The sequence below is a fragment of the Schistocerca serialis genome, chromosome 1 (assembly GCF_023864345.2).
Source record: "Schistocerca serialis cubense isolate TAMUIC-IGC-003099 chromosome 1, iqSchSeri2.2, whole genome shotgun sequence".
Lineage (NCBI taxonomy): Eukaryota > Metazoa > Arthropoda > Insecta > Orthoptera > Acrididae > Schistocerca > Schistocerca serialis.
The window spans coordinates 70668189-70691445 of NC_064638.1; the positions used below are offsets into that span (position 1 = coordinate 70668189).

Consider the following 23257-nt stretch of genomic DNA (forward strand, 5'->3'; position numbering starts at 1 on the left):
TGTATATGAATGCAGGAATTCGAAGGACTTTAGGCAGGGAACACTACCTGTAAAAAGAGTAAAGTTTGGATTAGAGTTCATGAAAGAGGAAAAAGCTGAAGTCGTGCCGAGAGAAGTGCAGCCAGCTGACTGCACTGCAATCGAAGGAAAACCACTGAATATTTGGTAAGACGATATGGGCAAGAGATTATCTAGCAGACTCAACATCATACTCCATGCCTGATGAAGACTCTGTAATCTAGTTTTGTGAAACATCTTATGTCGAACAGAAAGATACCACTGAAGTGGAAATGAGGCACTCATCGTACCTCTCATATCCCAATTATGACCTAGAAGTCCGAAACAGTAATCTTTTTGAGGACAGAAACTAAGCAGCTGAGGAACTTTGCTAGAAGCACTAGTGAAGGGGCATAGTAGAATTACGAACATAAACGGGAGGGACACTGTTCCAGTCACCGACCTAATTCAACATCACCCCATAGAATAATACGGCTTTGATTCATGAACAGAAAAAAATTCGACCAAATTTCCTTAACATCTACAATATCAGCTATATTTTCTGGCCATTTTCAACGGATTTTTAAATAATGAATATAACCTTAGCGGAGATTGATCTACTCATTTCTGAAAAACAAAAATCTCTGGACGCGTTCCCGCGGAAACAAATGCCGAGGTATTGATTACACACTAGTCTAACACATGTCGAACATGACCTACAAAAGCTCGATAGACAAATGTACATGACTTTGGTACTTCCATTTTATTCTGAAGGGTTAAAATTAATTACACTTCCTAAGAATGCGAGAGTCAATAGAGCTGAAAATTACCGTACAATCAATCTAGTCTCTAGAGTCACCACCACAAAGAAAGCTGACGAAAGTACTTTATTGAAATATGCAAGCGAAAATTGAAATAAAGTTAGGCCCTTTTTGGTTTCAGAAGAAGTAAGAGAGTATTCGTGAAGCAGTTTCAGCACTTCAGTTACTAATGGAAGGCAGATTTACGACACTCGAGGAAGAATAGCTTTCGTAAATTCTGAGAAGGCATTTGATAATGTGGAATGTAATAAAATCTTTTCCATTCTTAGCCAGTGTGGTATCAGTTAAGGTATCAGTTAAAGGGTACAATGGTAATCCATTCCATTCTCTTTATGCGAGAGGACTGCAGTAGCGAGAACTGATGTAATGATAGAAGAGGTCGATTTTAGAAAGATGTAAAGCACGGTTGCTTCGTTGACACAACTGTATGCTGAAGACGCAGTGAATGAAATAAAGAAATATATTAGTATGGTAATTCTTTGTCTCAGAGAATTAGTCTTGATACGGTTCACAGATGACAACGATTGTAGCCGAAAGTAAACAGAAATTGCGTTTGGTGTTCAATGAAATGGAGCGTGTGCTAGTTGATGGCTAAAATATACAAATAAACAGAAAGAGTACAGCAATGATGTGTTTAGCAGGCGACTGTGCTGGATGGCTAAATGTTAAACTTTGACTATCTCGGAAACAGAATAAAGAAGTATATGCAAGGAAGAAATCGTACCAAGGATTGCACATGGCAGAAGGAATTTTTATTTTTTAAGAATCGGCTACTAACAGCCAAACCTTTGAAAAACGAGAAAAAAATTGCCTTGAAGGGCTATGTTTTGAACATAAATAGGTCCTAGTTCGAAACACCGACAATGGAGAAGACAGAAATTTAACGATTAGAAACCTTTTAAATGTGATGTTACAAGACACTAAGATCAAACTGATTAACCAAGTAAAAATGATGTTCCGCAACAAGACAACTAGAAAAAAATATGAAGAACATAACGAATGGAAAAGAGAGAATCACTGGGAACATAATGACACTGTCTCTACTTCAATACTCCGCACGCCACCTGAGAGTGCGGCGGATGGTACTTCTGGTACCACCAACTGATTTTCCCCTCCCCCTCCCCACATATCTGTTCCACTAATAAATGGTGTGTGGGAAGAATGACTGTTGGTAAGCCTCTGCATTAGCTCTAATTTTCATGTGGGAGGAAGTAATATATTGCCCAACTCTTCCCGGAAAGCGCTTTCTCGAAATTTCAAAAGCAAACGTCTCCGTCATGCACAACGCCTCTCTTGCAGTGTCTGCCACAGGAGTTTGCCGAGCATCTTCGGAACGCCCTCGGGCAGACTAAAGGATCCCGTGATGAAACGCGCAGCTCTTCGTTGTTTCTCTCTCTCTCTCTCTCTCTCTCTCTCTCTCTCTCTATCAATCCTACATCGGAAAAGTCCCAGACTGATGAACAATATTCAAGAATCGGTCGCCCAAGTATAAAATAAACCACTCCCTTGGTGGATGGTTTGTATTTTCTTACGATTTTTCATATCAATCAAAAGCCTTTTGTATGTCATTACGCAAATCGAAAGTGTCTTCTGGCGTTGCTACTTTCTTATAGACAGCCGCATCATCTGCGAACAGTCTTAAAGAACTTTCGACGCTTTCCACTGGGTCATTTATATACGCTATACTTTCGGCGCTTTCCACTGGGTCATTTATATACGCTATAAACATTAACGGTCCTATCACATCCTCTTGAGGTAATCTGGAGGTTACATTTGTAACTGTGGATTTTGTTCCGTTAAGAACGAAATCTCAAACACAGTCGCAAATCTGGTCAGAAACTCGATAAGTTCCTATTTTTTCGCTTAAACGGCAGTGATGGACGGTGTCAAATGCCTTCCTGAAGTCAAGGAACACAGCATCAACCTGAGCACCTTTGTCTACAACTGTATGGATCTCATGGAGGAACAGAGCGAGCTGAGTTTTGCAAGATCGGAGTTTGCCGAGCATCTTCGGAACGCCCTCGGGCAGACTAAAGGATCCCGTGATGAAACGCGCAGCTCTTCGTTGTTTCTCTCTCTCTCTCTCTCTCTCTCTCTCTCTCTCTCTCTATCAATCCTACATCGGAAAAGTCCCAGACTGATGAACAATATTCAAGAATCGGTCGCCCAAGTATAAAATAAACCACTCCCTTGGTGGATGGTTTGTATTTTCTTACGATTTTTCATATCAATCAAAAGCCTTTTGTATGTCATTACGCAAATCGAAAGTGTCTTCTGGCGTTGCTACTTTCTTATAGACAGCCGCATCATCTGCGAACAGTCTTAAAGAACTTTCGACGCTTTCCACTGGGTCATTTATATACGCTATACTTTCGGCGCTTTCCACTGGGTCATTTATATACGCTATAAACATTAACGGTCCTATCACATCCTCTTGAGGTAATCTGGAGGTTACATTTGTAACTGTGGATTTTGTTCCGTTAAGAACGAAATCTCAAACACAGTCGCAAATCTGGTCAGAAACTCGATAAGTTCCTATTTTTTCGCTTAAACGGCAGTGATGGACGGTGTCAAATGCCTTCCTGAAGTCAAGGAACACAGCATCAACCTGAGCACCTTTGTCTACAACTGTATGGATCTCATGGAGGAACAGAGCGAGCTGAGTTTTGCAAGATCTTAGTGGAATTCACGCTGATTTTTATGTACGAGATTTTAGTTCTCCGAAAACGACATAATTCTTTAGCATAAAACATGTTCCATAATTCTACAAAGGATTGACGTCAACGACATTAGTTGTAACTGAGAACTCAAGCTGAAGGCATGGCGGAAGAAGAGAACAGAAGCGGCAAGGCAGAGAGAGGAACACATCAAACAGATGGTCGATGGTGTAGGATGCAGACATTACACACTGTTGTAATGATGCGACATGTTGCTATCACCACTAACAGAGCTAGGAGAAGGAGCAGCATGTCGTATAGCTGGGGAGAAGGTGGCGGAGGGCGCGCAGGTCGCTTGCTGTAAATATGCGGGAGACAAGGTGCCGTTGGAGGGGCGAGAGTCCCGCTCCGCGCTCTTGATGCCTGCCGCTGTTGCTGCTGCTGCTTGTATCGGTCGATAGCGCGACCGGCATCGTCCCCACCACCGCATTCACAGGGCTGCCACACGCCTTACACTGTTGTTCTCGTGTGGCTACAGCCATTCTCTCCACGTTCTCACCTCCCTTGAGGTAATCTGGAGATTATATTCCGCGGCCTCAGGCAATGCGCTGAGCAAATAGGGAGCAATGTGATGCATACAAGGTTTAGTGAACACAAGGTTGTTACAGCGCGACTGAATACCGTAACATCCAAACCCACCAAAAAATAAACACAAAATATGTCTATTTAAAAAAATCAGATAAAGTCACTTGACTCATTCCTAGGAGACAACCTCTATTCTTCAGAATTGGCTATGAAAGTGCAGACCACATGTCTGTCTACATGTACCAAGTAGTATCGACAGTAGTGGAGAGTGTTATACCAAAAAAAATGAACAACAGGTGGAACTGATCCCCCCCTCCCCCATGGTACACAAAACAAGTAAGAACATTGTCGCAGAAGCAACGACAAAACACATGGAAAATTTAAAATAATGCAAAATCCGCAAGAGTGGCAGAGTTTTGCAGAAGTTAGAAACCGGGCGCGAACTTCAATGTGAGATGCTTGTACCAGTGCAAGAAACAATCAGTACCTTCACTGCACGATAGCAATGGTAATGTTACCGATAATAGTGCCACTAAAGCGAAATTATTAAGTACAGTTTTCCGAAATCCATTCACCAAAGTACACTAAGTAAATTTTCCAGAATTAGAATCAAGAACTGCTACCAACATGAGTAACTTTAGAAGTAGATACCCTCTGAACTTGGAAGTAGGTATCCTCGGCGTAGCGAAGCAGCTTAAAACACTAAATAAAGGCAACTCCGGCACAGAGTGTTTACCAGTAATATTACTTTCAGAGTATGCTGATACAATAGCTCCATACTTCGTAATTATAGACAACCGTTCGCTCGTAGAAAAATCCATACCCCAAGACTGGAAAGTTGCAAAAGTCACACCAATACTCAAGAAAGGAAGAAGGAGTGATGAATCCGATGAATTACAGACCCGTATCACTAACATCTATTTGCAGTAGGTTTTTGTAACATATACTGTGTTCGAAAATCATGAATAACCTCGATATCAAATATGAAACTGAATTCGTTATGGGTTTGTTTATAAATGAATCTTCTGCAACCAGTCACGATTTTCTTTATTTACTTTTCACAAGACGCGTTTTGGTTAATGATTCTCATTTTCAAGTGCGTTTTTTGTGTGTATTATGCCATTTCTATTGGTATTGTCGATATGTCAGAGTCAGCTTCATTTCCTGGATTTTACTGCTACATATAAGAAACGCGATTTTTTGGTTGGTTACCGATTCTTTTGTGAACTTACAGTTTTCTAATGCTCCGTTTGTTCAGAGTCTCACACACACTAAACATCATACACAATTTGTTGTACACTTTAAACATCGAAAATATCTTACATAAACAAAACAGTTTCAAAGATGTTCTTACAAGTAGTCCACAGAGATAACATTATAGGTCTTCCACAGATTATGATATGCTTTTATATAGAGGTTATTTATATTAACAATTAGGATCATAGTTTACTTATACCGATTTTACAATTGTGATCATTTCTGTGCGTTACTATTTTTATTTATGTGCGTTACTATTTTTATTTATGTATATTATCGAAACATCTGAAGAAATTCATTGATCCACTTTCAAGTTTTTCATTTAATATTTTATCTTCATGTTTTTTGTAATGTAAGAATATCTCCAGTTCTGCTAGGAAGTCCATTTGATGTCCTTTATTTAGTAAGTGGAGTACTTTGACAATTTGCACTATTTTTCCAAATGGGTGTCCTGTATTATGTATGTGTATTGGTATGGCTGATGTAGTGTGTTTGTGGTGTGTGATGGCTTTACGTGCGGTTCTAGGCGCTACAGTCTGAAACCGCGAGACCGCTACGGTCGCAGGTTCGAATCCTGCCTCGGGCATGGATGTGTGTGATGTCCTTAGGTTAGTTAGGTTTAAGTAGTTCTAAGTTCTAGGGGGCTGATGACCTCAGAAGTTGAGTCCCATAGTGCTCAGAGCCATTTGAACCATTTTGTAGGCTTTAATGCGTTCTGCGTGCCTGGTGTTAAAATTTCGGCCTGTTTGTCCTAGGTAGTATATGGAGCATTTCGGTCATTTGACCTTGTGTATTCCAGAGACTGAACATGGATCAACAAAAACTAATGCATAATATAAAGTGTGATCATGATCCATGTTGTTGTCCGACTCCTTCTGACAAGTGGTGTCCCGAAATTTCAATAGTAAATCTCTCCGTTATGCACACGCCTTTCTTGTAACCTCTGCCAGCGGAGGTTTTTTCGCATAACCGTAACGCTCTCTCGCCAGCTAAACGATACCGAGACGAAACGCACTGCTCTTCGTTGGTTTTTCTCTGTCTCCTCTATCAGTCCTACCTGACAGGGATCTCCGATAGATGAACAATATTCAAGAATCGGGCGAACAAATGCCTTAACCCACTTGTTTCGTGGATGAGTTACATTTCCTTAAGATTCTTCCCATGAATCTTAGTCTGGTCTCTGGCTTTTCCACTAACTGTTTTATGTCGCTCTGGATATTTACGCCTTTATATTTTACGGCAGTCGCTGTCTCCAGCTGTTTGTCATCAATAGTGTAGCTGTAATCGTTTCCAATCACACCTCGCACTACTGACACAGGCAAAGTGGTCTTTTGTAGTATTCATTTACATAAAAGTTTGTGTAATCATCTTTCACATAGCCCATTGCTTTCACGCCAGGTTTCTTCAATATTAAGTGGCGGCGTCTGGCATAACATTTGAGATGTCTGGATCACCAGAGAGGAAACAGCTCGTCATTTTTGTACTCACTGCTATTATTCACTTGCAATTAGTCACAGAACAGCCTGAAAATATATATAAGTGAAACGCAATTACGCATATTGCTCGATGGTTTCAACTGAATTGCATGGAACTCTTACTGTATATACTGTTCCGATTCCACACCAGAAGGCTATGAAATGAAATGTGTGGCTAGGGCCTCCCGTCGGGTAGACCGTCGACTGGTGCAAGTCTATTTAGTTGACACCGCTTCGGCGACTTGCGCGTCGATGAGGATGAGGAGATGATGATGATGATGATGATGGATGATGATAACACAACATCCAGTCCCTGAACGGAGAAAATTTCCGACCCAGCCGGGAATCGAACACGGACCCCTTAGAATGACGACCACTCAGCTCGCGAGGGGAACACCAGAAGGCTATGATAGCCCCATACAGAAGTGGGTCGGATGCCAGCGGTGTCCAACCACTTTCACCAATGCCTGGCGCTCAAAGTGCCGCGTGTGTAGTTTTACGGAGAGCGCACATTGGTGACCGCTGTGGCTGCACGTCAAACTGTTCAAGCACCAGTGCTGGGCTAACTCAATGCAAACGTACACAACTAATGCCGCTTCGGTCTCATAACTGTAATCCACGATTGTCGTTAAAGTTTATGCGAAACCTCTTAAAGGCATCAAAACATTATTTGTATGTTTTTGCTGTAACCGCCGAAAGTACGTTGAATTACATGAAAAAATTGTCAACTGCAGACAAACTTAGCTATCTGGATCGCTCTCCTGGCACTGAACCAAACGAGCACACAAGCCGCACGTTTTAAGTTTACAACCGGTCAAAGGAAACTGCTCGAAAATTCTTGGTGAAACTATATTTTTTTATTTGTTTAGCTTTAGCTTATGGCCCAAATATCGCCACTTGTTTCCTGCGTGAAAGACGGCATTTATTCTAAAACGACCAACTTGTGACACCAGATTTGACAACGCGCGCCTTCTATTTTATGCACTTTGAGTTATTTTGACACGTCAAATACAAAAAAAATTATAACAGCAAGAAGTCTCAGCAAAGGAAATTTAAGTTCAAGGACAAGGAATGAAAACCGTGGTTTACCGAGGATATTCTGACGATGAGGGCAGAAAACAGATAAGAGTCTTGAAATAAGTTACAAAATGAACATCAACAAAAATAAAAGATGGTTAATGAAATTCATGCACTGGCGGGGGAATTACATTAGGAAATGAAGCACTAAAAGTGTAGATGAGTTTTGTTATTTGAGCTGTAAACCAACTGATGATGGTAGAAGTAGCAGTATATAAAACTGAGATTGGCAATAGCAATAATAAATCCTTATCTGAAAAATTAATTAATTAATTTCTGAAGGTATTTGGCTGGAAAGGAGACTTTTACAAAAGACACTAAGAGAATAGAAGCTTTGAATTACGGAGCTACAGAAGATTAGATGGATCATCTAACTAATGTGGAGGCACTGAAAAATCGAATCGGAGAGAAAATAAATTTCTGTCAAAAGAAGGGTTGATGGAATACATCGTGCGGCATCAAGATTTCGTCAGTTAGGTAACTGAAGTAAATGTAAGGGGTAAAAACATTAGAGGGAGACCAAGGTTTGAATACTTTTAGCGGGTTCAAATGGATGTAGATTGCAGCAGATATGCTCGGAAGAAGGAGCGTGCACAGGACTTGTTAGTTTGAAGAGCTGCACTGGTTTGTCTTCTGACTGAATATCACCACCACCACCACCACCACCACCACCACCAACAACAACAACAACCTCCAGCAAAGAACAAAACGCTGTTGCTTTCTCTGCAGTGAGATTATTAACCCGGACTCTAATACGGAAATTAGGAGGCGCGAAGCCGCGAACAAAGGAGGGCGGCAGCACTAGCCTTGCGATTTCGCGGCCGCGATAATCGATAGCGCGAAGGCCGCGAGACAGCCACAGCGCGTCCAAGACGGCTAGCGCTCAACTCCGCCGCTGGCCGCCGCCCGCTCCGCTCCGGGCAATCGATTCGTCTGCTCGCCTGACGTATGCTCCCGCCCGTGCCCCACACGGAGCAGCCACCGACACGTCGACAATCATTTCATAACCAGTTCTGTCTCCTCCCCTAGCTAACGATGACTTTCTTAGTGCTCGATATCGTCGCGGGCAGAAGCAAGAGTTTCAAAGAATCGAGAATTAAACGGGCGTCCGAGGAGGAGAATGTTTACGAATACAGCCTAACTGCTAGGGGCTCCGTCCGTTTGACCACGCAGCAAGCTCCGGTATCTGATATATGTCTAATTGCTATTTTGTCGAAAACTGACATGGTGAGACCACGGCCGTACATAAGAACTAACCTGTATATCTAGCTATCGTTCTTGCGTCGATATGTGAATTTAATGTCTTTATGTTGTGTCTGTAAAGAAATTAGTTTATGTATACGAACCACAGTTAATTCGCTTCTGAGTAAGTTTTTTTTTATTCTTAGAGTAATTCTCTGGGGGTTCTGTTAATAGAAATATGGTATAAACGATACAATATTTTTAGTAAATTTTTCAAAGCAAAGTTATTTTTCATAACAAAAGCTAACAATCTGTTTTCATGTTGCATTCTGATTTGGAAACTGCGACAGTTTATGCCAATTGAAGCCGTTTGTCTGTCAGTAGCTTTTTTCTTATCCCCGACGCATTTCGAGAGCTTACACCCCCATTTTGGGTGGTTTAAATTATGGAATTTCTTTCCTGAGTTTAGCCTACTATTTTGTCTTCATTTCGATGATGTTTCAGCAAAAGAATACTTACGGACGTTATAAACACACATTTATACCACTGAATGTCACGCAAACATCTTACTGCTAATATAAATAGTGAGAAACATTCGATAACAGATTGTACCACGTAATTAACTATACACTAATCATTGCGTTCAATGCAGGCAAGCGTTGTCAGAATTTTATGGTAACTGAGTAAGCCAGAAGTAATCATCTGGGGGCCGGCCGCGGTGGTCGTGCGGTTCTAAGCGCTACAGCCCGGAACCGCGGGACTGCTACGGTCGCAGCTTCGAATCCTGCCTCGGGCATGGATGTGTGTGGTGTCCTTAGGTTAGTTAGGTTTAAGTAGTTCTAAGTTCTAGGGGACTGATGACCACAGATGCTAAGTCCCATAGTGCTCAAAGCCATTTGAACCATTTTAATCAACTGGAGATGATGAAGTAGAAAACAGATTATACCCCTTGGCTCTCTTCTGGCACGCAGAGAACTCTCAGTGCTCATACTTGGACATGTCGGAACAATAGTGAATGCTATAATCGACTGTGGACGTGTGGTGTAGGACGAGGCGGTGATCGAAGATGATGAACAGTGACACATTCCGACCAGAAGGGACCTCAATAATACGGAGCAGATTGGTGTAATCAGCTCGGATGAAATGTTATTACAGACCAAAATCAACAATAATCACCATCACTACCACCACTAACATTTAATTTGAAGAGGCACTGAGTTCTGAAGGACTATGTCAACGTGGACATTGTTTGTCACGAGCAGAAAATCAGCCTGATACGGTTCACAGATGACACTGCAGTAGTCCAAAGTAAACAGAAATTATGGCTGTTACTCAATGAAATGGAATGTATTGTTAACTGATCATTATAATGCGCACATGAAAGGAAATTAAGGTAATAGGGTACGTAGATGATTAGATGTTAACACTAGGTCAAGGGCCACAAATTTTCTTTGGAGAAGCTGCAGCACCTAGATATGTTAACGTGGCGACGACAATACAGCCTAAATTGCAATGGGCAGTGGTTGCCCAGTTCCTGCATTGACAATAATGCACCGCATTTTTCCTTCAACAATTCTTTATGGAACGTAATGAGAATTACACGATAGAATGGTGCTTTATCTGCACACCACGTAATCTCCATCCCCTTCTATGGCCTTCCTCCAGCACTAAACAAGGGCGTGTATGCCTTGTCGGCACCAATCCTTGTCCTGGTGGCAGAGCCAGTGCTTCACTGTGTGAACTTCCTTTGCTGATTGACAGATGCAACGCCAATTGCCCAGTCATAATGCGCCTGTCCTCGCGAATGATATCAGCTCACTGCAACACGTCAGGTGTGACAGCCGTGGATGGTCTCCCCGACCGCTGCAACTCGTGGAGCTCCTCCGTGCCCAGCGACTAACTCTACTTCTGTCGACAGCAGAAGCGTTTGTAAATATTTCCCACAGTTTTTTTCTGTGCAGCGAGAAATTCTATGATGGTAGGTTCTTGTAACGTAAATTTTTGAAACTGTTCCACAGCTACGGTATTTGTCGGAAGTTACAAACTTGGCGCGCACTCAGAAGACTTAAAATAACACATACCTAACGTTTCACATTCGTAGCATTGTTTTCCACCGAGGAAAAAAATGCTGTTACTTTCTGGGTAACCCTCGTACACCGTCTCTACTTCGGCCATCAGTACTTACTTTGGTGCCCGAATGGCAGAATACTTTCACCCTCCTAAGCTATTCCCTTAAGCATCGCCTGATTCAGTTGGAATCTACTCCTTTACCCTAGTTTTACTTTTGTTTATACTTATAAATTCCTTTCCAGACATTGTTCCGTTCAACCAATCTTCCATGTCTCCAGAATGAATGTTTCACTCTGCAACGGAGGATGCGATGATACGAAATTCCTGGCAGATTAAAACTGTGTACCGGACCGACACTGACTCGGGACCTTTGCCTTTCACGAGCAAGTGCTCCACCAAATGGGCTACCGACTCACGACCCGTTCTCACGGCTTTACTTCGGCCAGTACTTCGTCTCATACCTTCCACGCTTCACAGAAGCTCTAATGCAAAACTTGCAAGGCCAACACCCCTGCAAGAAAGGACATTGCGCAAATATGGATTAGCCATAGCCTGTGGGTTTCCAGAATGAAATTTTCACTCTGCAGATGAGAGCGCACTGATATGAAACTTCCTGGGAGATTACAACCGTATGCCTGATAGAAGCTTGGAAGGTAGGAGACGAGGTACTGGCGGAGCAAATCTGTGAGAACGGATCATGAGCTCAGTTGGTGCAGCACTTGCCGGGAAAGGTAAAGGTCAGAGTTCGACTTTCGGTCCGGTACATATTTTTAATCCGACAGGAAGTTTCAGATCTTCCAAGTACTTTGTCATGTAACAGAAATATGTCATTGGCACATCTCTTAATTCCATTTCCGAATTTGTCTTTGGTTTCCCTTACTGCTTGTTCATTCTACAGAACGGACAACACGGGGCATGGGCTACAATCCTGTCGCGTTCCCTTCTGAACTACTGCTTCTCTTGCATGTCCTTCGCCTCTCACAACTGCAGCCTTGTTTCTGTGCAAATTGCAGAAAACCTGCTGAATTCTGACGACTGCCTGTACGATGGGTGTGAGAAAGGTACTCACCGGCGGCGATGAGCTCGGGCGCAACCAGATTGGAGAGGTCGGGCTCCTCGCCGTACCAGAAGATCCAGAGCTCCTTGGCGGCGTGCAGCGAAAGCGGCGGGTGCGTGGAGGGCGGGGCATGCGCATGAGGCGGCAGTCCCAGCCCGTCGAAGTGCTGGTGGTGCGGCGCGCCCTGGGCCGCGTGGTGGCCGTGGTGCTGATGGGTCGCGCCGCCCCCGCCGCCGCCTCCGCCGCCGCCCTGGCCGCCGGCCGGCGCCACCACGCGCCGCCACACGCACAGGATGTCGTGCGACAGGCAACGCGCGTAGCTCGCCAGCACCGGGTCCTCCAGCGGCTCCGCGCTGCTGAAGCCGCACTCGCCCCATGTCAGCTTACGCCATTTTATGCCGCATAGCTCCGTCTGAGGACGAACAGGTGCATCCGTCAGGATAACGCCCACAGCCAGTGGTCGCGCTGAAGTGTCTGCCGCTCGGTATACAAGGACATATATCTGCATCAAAATATCAAAGGGACTGACACTGGAGCACGGAAGGAAAAGATGATGTCGGTTCGCCGACACGTCCAAGCGCTGTAAGGTTCTGGTAGCAGCAGCTGTGCGGTTTCGTGCCTAGTCTTTTGATAGGTTCGCAACTAGAGTGCAGTGTTTGGTTCACTTTGCAGAATGTTAATAATCTTTATGAATTTCCTTAGCTATTTCACGGTCAGTGTCACACATTCCGCGAAAGAAACGTGCCGCACAGCGAAACAAAGCGTATAAGAATAAATCATAATTATGTAACAGACTGCAATTGTCTGTAGGCGCTTAGTAACCGGCAGCTTAGGGACATGACAACTCTGCTCAGGACTGAAGGTGTAGCCGAATTCTTGATATGCTTCTTTGTTGCTAAGGTAGCTATCCTTTAAACAACTGGCTATCACTTTGTTTTTGATCCAGGTATATTAACAGTATAATTATTTTAAGCCAACCAGCTTGTTATTCGGCGTTGCCCGGTTATCTATTTTTATGTCATCCCATTTCACCACTGGCTTGAAACTACTACAGGTGTTTTACCGCCCTCTATCTTTTGCTAAGGAGTAGGCCACACATATATAAACACAAAATATGAGTGACATTTCTTCCAGCGTTACGGAGTTGTTCGCATGACAACCACTTCTTACCATCACCTCGTTAAATATCTCCGTGTGAAGTATCACGCCTCCCTCAGATTTATCATAACTTTTACTCGAGTTGCATGGTCTTACGTAACGTTTCCAACTTTAGATTTCTCGATGGGTATCTATTACTATAGACTAGGTGCTCACTTGAGCATAATATCTAAGCTGCCATGTTGTTTTCAGTTGTCTTAAAATATATGAACAATGCAGATGCAGGTGTAATTTGTCTTCTAGCGGTTGTGGAACTAAATTACGGCCGCGCGGTTAGAGTCGCCATGTCACTGACTGCGCGGCCCCTCCCGCCGGCGGTTCGAGTCCTCCCTCGGGCATGGGTGTGTGTGTTTGTTGTTCTTAGCATGTTGTTGTTGTTGTTGTTGTTGTTGTGGTCTTCAGTTCTGAGACTGGTTTGATGCAGCTCTCCATGCTACTCTATCCTGTGCAAGCTTTTTCATCTCCCAGTATCTACTGCAACCTACATCCTTCTGAATCTGCTAGGTTAGCTTAAGTTAGTTTAAGTAGTGTGTAAGTCTAGGGACCGGTGACCTCTGCAGTTTGGTCCCTTAAGAACAATCACACATTTTTGAACAACTGAATTACGCAGAGGGAGATGCACCCATGTTTTTGTACAAATTTGCTTAAATAAAATGTCATTCTCAAATACTTTGATGTACACTACGTTAATTAACAACCCATTCAATGATTTTATGTTTTTGTTACTTGAAGGACGCAGAGAGTTAGCCAACTGAGTACCGAAAGGCCAGCTTCTGAAGTTTATATGGGAACAGCGACCCGAAAACTGCAGATTCTGTATATTGAGGGAAATGGAAAGTGTTAGCGAGCTTATCTTCAGTACAGATATAAGCCATTACTAGAGACAGAAAATTGGTGTGAGTGGCTGGAACTTCACAAGTGGAGATCGCAACACAAAATGCCCGGAGGACGTGCACGTGCAACATACCGACATCTTTCTAGCTTTGAGAAGGGACGTGGGAGCATCATACAGACTGATCACACAGGCAGCTGGCTGTAGTGCAATGAATGCAGAATCAGTGTTGACGAGGTGGACTCAGAGCAACAGGTGACAAAGAATGGAAGGCACGAGTAATTACTGGACTTCAACACGATGAAGTCATAACGTTGTTCGATTGGTCTGCCGAGCAGACGGATGAACAATAGCTGAAATCCGGACAGTGATTATAGGTAGAGTATTAAGCGAGGCGTCTGTAACAGATTAATGGGAGCTGGTCAGAGATACCGAGCTGCCATGAATCTTTCCGCTGACACCACTCCATAGGCAACAGAGACTTACGTTCCGTAGAACAAGAGTCAACTGAGACACTGAGTGGCATTATCTGGTGTTCAACAAGTTTCGCTTCAGTTCGAGGCGCACACACCGACGTCAACACGCCAGTAGACGGCGTGGTACAATTCTCGCGAAACATCATTCTCTAACTTGAAAAATCATGTTGCGGGGGGCTACTGGATACGAAACAGGGCTGATCTGGCACGTGTGCAAGGGACATTGAAGGGGCCATTTTGTGGCAAGAGTGGTTAAGCCCTGTTGTCATACCCATCGGTACCAAATACCTTGAAGATCCGTGACCCGTAGAACATGTCTAGGATGCGATAGGAACTAACTTCTTCAACCGACACACCAACTGTTAGAGGAATGGTGAGAAATTCAAGTTGATGTTCGGAGGTTGTTTGCTTCAATGCCAGAATAAATACAAGAGTGTATCCATACCAGTGTGGGTCACAGCTCACACTGACGTTGGTGCTGGACGTCAGTTGCGAAAGTAATGAAGTCCAGTAATTTAATATGCGTTATCTGATGAACATAGCAACTAAGTTAGACAAATATCGAGTGGTGCATCATGGTATAAGCCTTTCCATTACTATATGACCACTACAGTTCGTTTTCAAATATTTTTACATGTTCACACACACACACACACACACACACACACACACACACACACACACACACACACACAATTTACCCACACGCTACACGGACGGACGTGTGATGTATCTCTTTTCTCTGTTTCTGCAAATGGCGAATATTCTTTGAATGTGTTCTACCGGTGTCGTTTGACACTTACACAACAAACACTGGTCCCCAATAACACCCTCGGCAAAAAGTTTTGAACAGGTGTGTAACTACCCACAGAGGGCCCGCATGGGCTTTAACTATCGTATGGCAGCGAAAGATGGTAGTTATGCTAATGTATGGAACGGATTTATGCTGGAACAAAATTAGTTCCAACTTTGGCCACAAGGTGCAAATCTGGCGTCGTGCATCCAAGAAAGACTTGTAGAAATGTTTCCACATCTAATGGATTAGGAACGGGACGTGGGCAGGAAAGCTCAAATAAACGAGAAAGGGCACAATGCTGGTTTATTATTAACTGCCGCATCCATAATTTGTTCAATATGAGCACCGGGGACGTCGACAAGATGCTGCATCCGTAAAACGACATGATCAATTGTTTTTCGCAACAGTTTCGGTGGAATCCTAAGCAAATGTTCCTGTATACTGGCTTTCAGAGTAGGTACAGATTCAATGTGTACGTGGTAAACGCGTTCTTTCAGATATCCCCAGGGGCAAAAGTTACATGCGTTCAGATCACGTTACCTTGTAAATCATGCCTCTGGAAAACCTCTGAAGATAATTCGTTTATGGGAGGCTGCATTAAGCAGATCTGTCACGAGATGAGCGACATGAGCTGTTGCCCCCGTCTCACATGAAAACAGTGGTTTCCACACAGTTCCGCTCTTCCAAAGTAGGAACCAAATGTTGTCTCGATAACGTGCAGACGTCACGGTACACCTGACAGATCCTTAGGATTTGTTCTCTTCACAAAACGGGCCGAGAATAAAGGTGCTTGTGAATCCACACTACACATTCACATACGGCGAGCGCAATGGCTCCTCGTGCACAACACCCGGTTTAACAGTACCCCAAAATCTGCAGTTCTGCTTCCTGTAGTGACAAATGTGCATCACTCCCTAGAATATTGGCCAGCCACATGTCATGAACTTTGTCGCTGCGGATCATGATAGGTTTCAGTTGCTGCACCGCCTGGATCTTGTACGGGTACCAGTGTCTAATAGACCACAAAACTTCCGTACTGTTGGCCACGCGACGGACTAGCACTACACGGGGCCACCGTGCTGCATAGCCAGTTAAAGCAACTAACTTACACCGGGATAGGGCACGTTCCTCTTTCAGATGCCACACCAAGCTCATCCTTGTTTTCGAATTTCATCATCATCATCATCATCATCATCTAAAACCATTTAATGACATCGGGACTATCCTCAGACCTTTCAGTCGGCGACACAATCTAAATGCCGCACTGTAATTGCTGCGGTTCACATAAAACAGTTTCATTAGCAACGTACGGTCTCTCTTCTCGATAGCCATACCGTTCACCCAAGTTATGGCTTGTCAAATCACAGCGTCAAATAGTGTACAGTGTCAGATTTGCATTGGGTGGCTACAACTGGAACTAATAGTTCTTCCAGCGTAAATCGGTTCCACATTAACATATTAGCATATCTACTAAGTTTCGCTGCCATACGATAATTACAGCCCACAATGCACCTTCGTGAGTTGCTGCACTTTAATTTTAACCACCCGGTACAATCTTCAATCTTGATGCTGTGTTTACGGGCGTTACGCTTTATCAGTCGTTGTGAGTAGTTAGTCACGATGTGTGTGTGTGTGGGGGGGGGGGGGGGGGGGGGGGACATAGACGTTGTCAACAGCCGCACGACGTGACTGGTGGGAAACATTGTAAATTAAGGGAAGTATTGCAGGTGGGGCAGGCGGACTTTTTTAACCATGCACTTGACGAACAGTTACTGAGTTTCCTTGTTCCGCAAAACAGTATTCATGTTAGAGGTAAAAGTATGCTCAAGTGCTGTTTTATCAAGTCATAGGTATACTCCAAACTAATGTTTTCGTAAAAGCGATGTCTCGACCGTGCAGTCGTACAAGGCCAGTCTAGCAAAGTAGTTTCGTTATGTTGGAGTTACAGGGAGGAATGGAAACCATTGAGCTCACAGCGTCCAGAAAAAAAAAGACTCACTCCCACTTGGAGAGACAAAACTAATTTTAAGAAAATATTTCACTGTCTTACTTCAACAATGCGTGTAAATATAGCATCAGTAACGCAAGACTGCTATTATAGTGAATAGTGAATAGAAGATAAGGTCGAGTACTCTACACTATCACCAAGAACAAAACAAGTTTGAATTCTGAATTCTTGTATAAGGTTTGCTCTTTTAAATTCCCCACTCCTCGTATTATAAATGACCTACGTGTTGACGATACATCTAATTTTTGATATCACGTACTTATTTCACATGGTGTGGTAATTCATTTAGCTCTTGTAGCTCACCTTTCGCATGATCTTTAAAAATGCCTAGTTTCCGTACCCTTCTCTCGCATCGAGGACCTGGTACTCGTTTCAGGTTGTTAAGGTGGCTCTTGCTAATACGAATTTTGCAAGTTTTGTCTGTCTAAAACTTTTTAAGTTAAAGCCTTGCCATTGTTCTGCAGACTGGTCACAGAGTTATCTACATCAATAAAAAGTATATGTGAAAGAATCATCGAGAGCAATTACGTTGTTACAAGGAAATGGGACAGACAATGCTGTATCATTTCTGGATCATCTCATTACGACGGGTCAGCAATGCCTTAAGAACTTGCTTATAGTTGGCCGTGTTAAAGCGAATCAAATTTTCATGTTTAACTATCTTATTCACCGTAAGAGTATTATCAGATACTTCTTGGGACATGGAAAATAGCACTAGTCGTGCATAACGTCTCAAAATACCAAATTTCATCCCGGTAAAAAGTTACTCTATCAAAGCTAGCAAACGGTAAGCAATTAGAAAATGAGATAAACATGGATAGCTCATGCCTACATTTGGCGCCTGTCAGAAATTGCTACAGATAGCGGTCTGCCAACGGCCAATAGAACACCGTAATATCTGCGGTGCAGCGCCCCGCGACATCTGGCGAGCCATCTACGAAGCTTACAAGGTCGAGACCAGCTGGTACGGCGGGGAAACGCCTGCGTCGGCGAGCCGCTTCCGCTACTCGCCCGTCTGCCTACCGCCAACTTCCAGCGCCCAACTGCTGCCGAATCAACGTTAACACGTAACATTCCGTAGAGAGAACTATATAACTCTGACAGTTATTGCAGTCGCCGTTCAAACGCTAATCATTTTTTTTCGTATGACTTCTTTTCATTTGGGAATATTCATTTACGTCGCCCACGAATTTTCCTTACATTTTGGTGATTATGGTGTTTAGTCTCAATTGTACGCTGTATCAACCCGTGCTGTTATCACATCTGCCACTTAATTACTGCGGAATCAAATACTAGATGATAAATTAATTCCTAGACTTTGTGATTTTGTCGTTGTCAACCTGTTCTGCATTTCAAAAAATAATATTATAATTAAAAAGCCTTTACCGTTTTTGGGATTCGTAGATGACATGCCACAACGCTCGTAATATTCTTAGATGATACAAGTACGTAGACATATCCAATATGAGAGTGTTTTCTAACAGGTCACCTTCAAGTTTGGAGTAACTAGCTCCTACGTATTAAACAATAGAGTAACAGCTGAGTTCTCTTTACAATTACTGGAAAATATGTTAGGTTGATGCATAAGTTCGTAGCGTTTTTGTTTGAATGCTGATATTCCGGTTACTATACGTTTATTTGTCGATTATCATTTTTATTTGTAGTTCACTGTTGCCATTTCCGTTTACATGTTGCCATTTTGTCATTTGGACTTGGTGAATGGAGCTGTGGACGCTAGAAAATGAAGTGCCAAGGGAGAAATCTGAACATTTCCTGTTTTTTTTTTTTTTTTTTTTTTTTTTTTTTTTTTTTTTTTTTTTTTAGTTCAACATAAGAGTGGCACCAGCGGAAGCAGCCAGAAACATTTGCGCCGTGTATGAGGATACGCCGTTGGACAGAGTACAGCAAGAAAATGGGTTTCTCGTCTTAAAGAGGGTCTTTTTGACGTTAATCACTCTCCACGCTCAGAAAGACCTACGGGGTTTGATGAAGATCGTTTAAAGGCAATAATCCACAAGGATCCACGCTAGTGTACTCGAGAACTGCCAAATGTGATGAACTGTGATCATTCCAACATTGTGCGAAATTGCATGCAATGTGAAAGGTTCAAAAATCGGGTGTATGGGTACCATATGCTCTAAGCCAAAAACACAAATAGCGGGTGGCCATACGTGCATCTCACCTTGCTCGTCATCAATTGGCTGGTGAACAGTTTCCTATTCTGTACCGTTATCGGTCACGAGAAATGTCTATGCTAACGCAAGGAGAAGAATGGAATGGTTCAATCTACACAAAGCAGCAACTCCCCGTATGAAGACCTGCGGGCATACACAAAAACTATTGTTATGCATCTGGTTGGTTGGTTGGTTGGGAGTTTAAAGGGATCAAATTACAGGGTCGTCAGTCCGTTTTTCCTGACGCAAGCAAGGCTCAAGGTACAAAAACACCCAACACCACAACTAAAAAGAAAACGAATGAAACGAACAAAAAACGGGGAAAACATATACCACAAGAAAAAGCAGAAGGTATTAAAACCATAGAACATATTGTCTGAGCTGGCTGATCACAATAAAAAAAGAGGATGAGCAAGCCACTCTGCAACACATTAAAATGTCCACCCCAAAAAGACAAGGCGAGATGAAGAAATGTAGGGAAAAGACGACCACCAAGACAAACAAATGCAAAGAAAGTGCGACAAAAGTTAAAATGGAAAGAGGGTGGCGATCTCAGAAGGCTAAATGCCCATGCTTAGATGGTACGATAAAAACCCCTCTCACGAATTAAACGTAAAACTAAAACTGCTGTTGAGAAACTGTCGCGCCCAACACCGAAGGTAGGGTGCTGGGAAGGTTAAAAGTCCGCCACAGAGGGGCTAAAAGTGGGCAGTCCAGGAAGATGTGGACAACAGTCGTATGTGAGCCACAGTGACACCACAGTCTGTGGTGACACCGAGGTGGGTCCTCGCGACGGAGGAGATAGCTATGTGTTAGCCACGTATGGCCAAAGCGGAGCCGGTTGAGAACAAGTGTCCCCGCGAGAGGCCCGCATGGAGGTCTTCCACACATTCGTAGTCTCCTTAATGGCACGCAGTTTGTTGTGCGTACTGAGATTATGCTATTCCGTCTCCCAAAAGTTGAAAAACCTTGCGGCGTAATAATGATCGCACGTCAGTTACGGGGATTCCGATCTCCAGAAGCGGTTTCCGTGTAGCCTGTTTGACCAGCCGTTATCCATCTGGTGGAATGGCGACGGTGTGTGTACTACGAATTGCTCCCCCATCCCCCCGATGTAGCCATCACTGCTGACATTTATTGCCAACAACTGAGGCGTCTTGCAGACGCAATCCAAGAACAACGGCCAGGAAGACCGCGTGTAGTGATCATACTCCACCATTGCGCACACATTCATTCCGCTAGACTGGCAAAAACCTCTATACAGGAGTTGGGTTTGAAAGCTATTCGGCACCCACCTTGTTCACCTGATCTTGTGCCCTCAGATTTTTACCTTTTCGCTCTCTTTCGATCAGTCTTCAATGCACTTCCTTTTCAGATGAGAATGCGCTCCTAACATGGCTCGACCAATTCTTTGCCCCAAAACAATGTGAGTTCTACAGTCGCAGAATCGGAAAGTTACCCCAGGGTTTGTAGACAATTGTAAACAGTGATGGATAATATATTACTGTTGACTGAAGTCTCTTATGTGTATCTTTTGTCTTTATTATAAGGAAAAATGCTACGAATTTATGTACCAACCCAACAGATCCATTCAGAACATTCTAGTTACGAAATATATTTCACAAACAGGAAGACGCAACGAAAAATGTGCATTTTAAACATGTTGTGGAACAGACTATTAGAAACTGGACACTGTTCACTGCACTCCTTTTGAAAATTAAAGACGACATTGCAGCAGTGATCACGACGACAATATTCTGATTATTAGTTCTATAATATTTTCACGGTGTGGGCGATAGTAGGAAATGACAGCTGCATTGTGAAGAAAGTAAAATAATTCGTTATTAACAGCTATTTCGTCACGGGATGCAAACGGCCTTGCCGCAGTGGTAACACTGGTTCCCGTCACATCACCGAAGTTACGCGCTGTCGGGTTGAGCTAACACTTGGATGGGTGGCCATTCGGTCTTCCGAGTGCTGTTGGCAAGCGGGGTGCACTCACCCCTTGTGAGGCAAACTGAGGAGCTACTTGATCGAGGTAAACTGACATACGGCCGGGAGCGTGGGGTGCAGACAACATGTCCCTCCGTACCCGCATCCAGTGACATCTGTGGACTGAGGATGACACGGCGGCCGGTCGGTATCGTCGGGCCTTGAAGGCCCGTCCGTGCGGAGTTTAGTAGCCTAGTTCGTCATGGGCTGTCCATGGCTAGCTTATAGGGTAGAGATATTTTCAACGGAACATGCCGTTTTCACATGGAATATATATTTTTAGTCCAATGCGTTTCCGACCTGCGTCATGATTTTCAAACACTATACAGCCGTTTTTGAGAGTTATATCTGCTTCCTGTTATCATCTAAACAGTAAACGAACAATAGAATAATTTTTTCACTTCTTGTTATCATCTAAACAGTAAACGAACAATAGAATAATTTTTTCACGACTACTGCGTCTCAGACGAGACTGACGGATCAATCAAGTATCATTAATTATCACATTCATTTTGCCACAAAATGTTAGTCTTCTGTATTGGTAAAAACTGATATTTACTCTTACACTTTAAATTAATTAACATTTTTATGACTACACTGATGGTCTACTGGTAAAGTGCGTTCATATCAGCGACAACCGAGGGGCTGCGGGATCGAACCCCAGTCTGACCAGGAAAATTTTCAGTCTGCGTTTAATAAATCTAACCTTAACTTCTCAACGATGTGAGTTGTCGCCAGAACGACATGTCACTCGGATTACTCATCAAATTTTAGGTCTTCTTTACCCAGTTGGATAACTGGGGTGACGGCAAACTAACATACTTACATTCGGACATTGGCCACACGCAATTATTATTATTATTGTTGTTTTATTATGTGGCTCAAATTTCAATTTAATTTGGTATTCATGCATAATCAATGCAGTAAATGTAATGCATAAATAAACGTAGTAAATGTAATTATTTTCGCTTATATACGTGATGAAATTACTAAGACGCGGTATTTTTTACCCTCATACAGAAGACGAACATTATGTGGTTCAATGAAGGTAACCACTAACAATACTTTATTAGTTCGTTAATCTCGTAAAATTAACACCTGCATCATGTATTTCAGCGCCGCCAAACTAGAATGTAGTTCTTGAAACGAGAGTTGTAGCTCCATAACACATTGTATTAGAGCAGATATTTAAAAAAAACTGTGATTGAAGACAGAATATTGCTATTAAAGCCTGTTAGTATAGTACGCTACGGTGGATTTAAGGCGGCTTTCGTGCTGAATTCAGTGCGGCACCAAGAAATTGCTGCAGTTAATTTTTCAAACCGTTATTTCCCGAGCCCGTGACCCATGAGTCGGCGTTGGGGCTAGAGCGGTGCTCCCACGGCCAGTGTAGATCTGGCAGTGGCGCGCGCGCACCCGCCCAAGGTCAAGCGACACTGGTTCTGGCCGCCATGCCGCGGCGGCGAGAAAGGCGACCACCACGCAAACAATATGCCGAGCCGAGCGGCTAGCTCCCGCACCTGCACGGCCGGCGCACGCTCCGCAGGCACAGCGGAGCGCACCTTGAACCACGCAGTTTCGCTCAATCAAGATTAGCCCACCAAAACAATATGTGACGAATTTGAGCGCGACAGTGATTTCAA

The 23257-nt window shown here is 43.4% G+C and overlaps 1 protein-coding gene across 2 annotated transcripts in view; it reads right to left on the minus strand.

Moving 5' to 3' along the window:
• The window catches only part of LOC126461704 (mediator of RNA polymerase II transcription subunit 13), a 215840-nt gene that overhangs the window by 122359 nt on the left and 70224 nt on the right, over nt 1-23257 (minus strand). For both annotated transcript variants that reach the window (XM_050096016.1, XM_050096015.1), the window contains exon 2: nt 12191-12590. In XM_050096016.1, coding sequence (XP_049951973.1) covers nt 12191-12590 — 400 coding nt within the window. The remainder of the gene's footprint in view (nt 1-12190; nt 12591-23257) is intronic.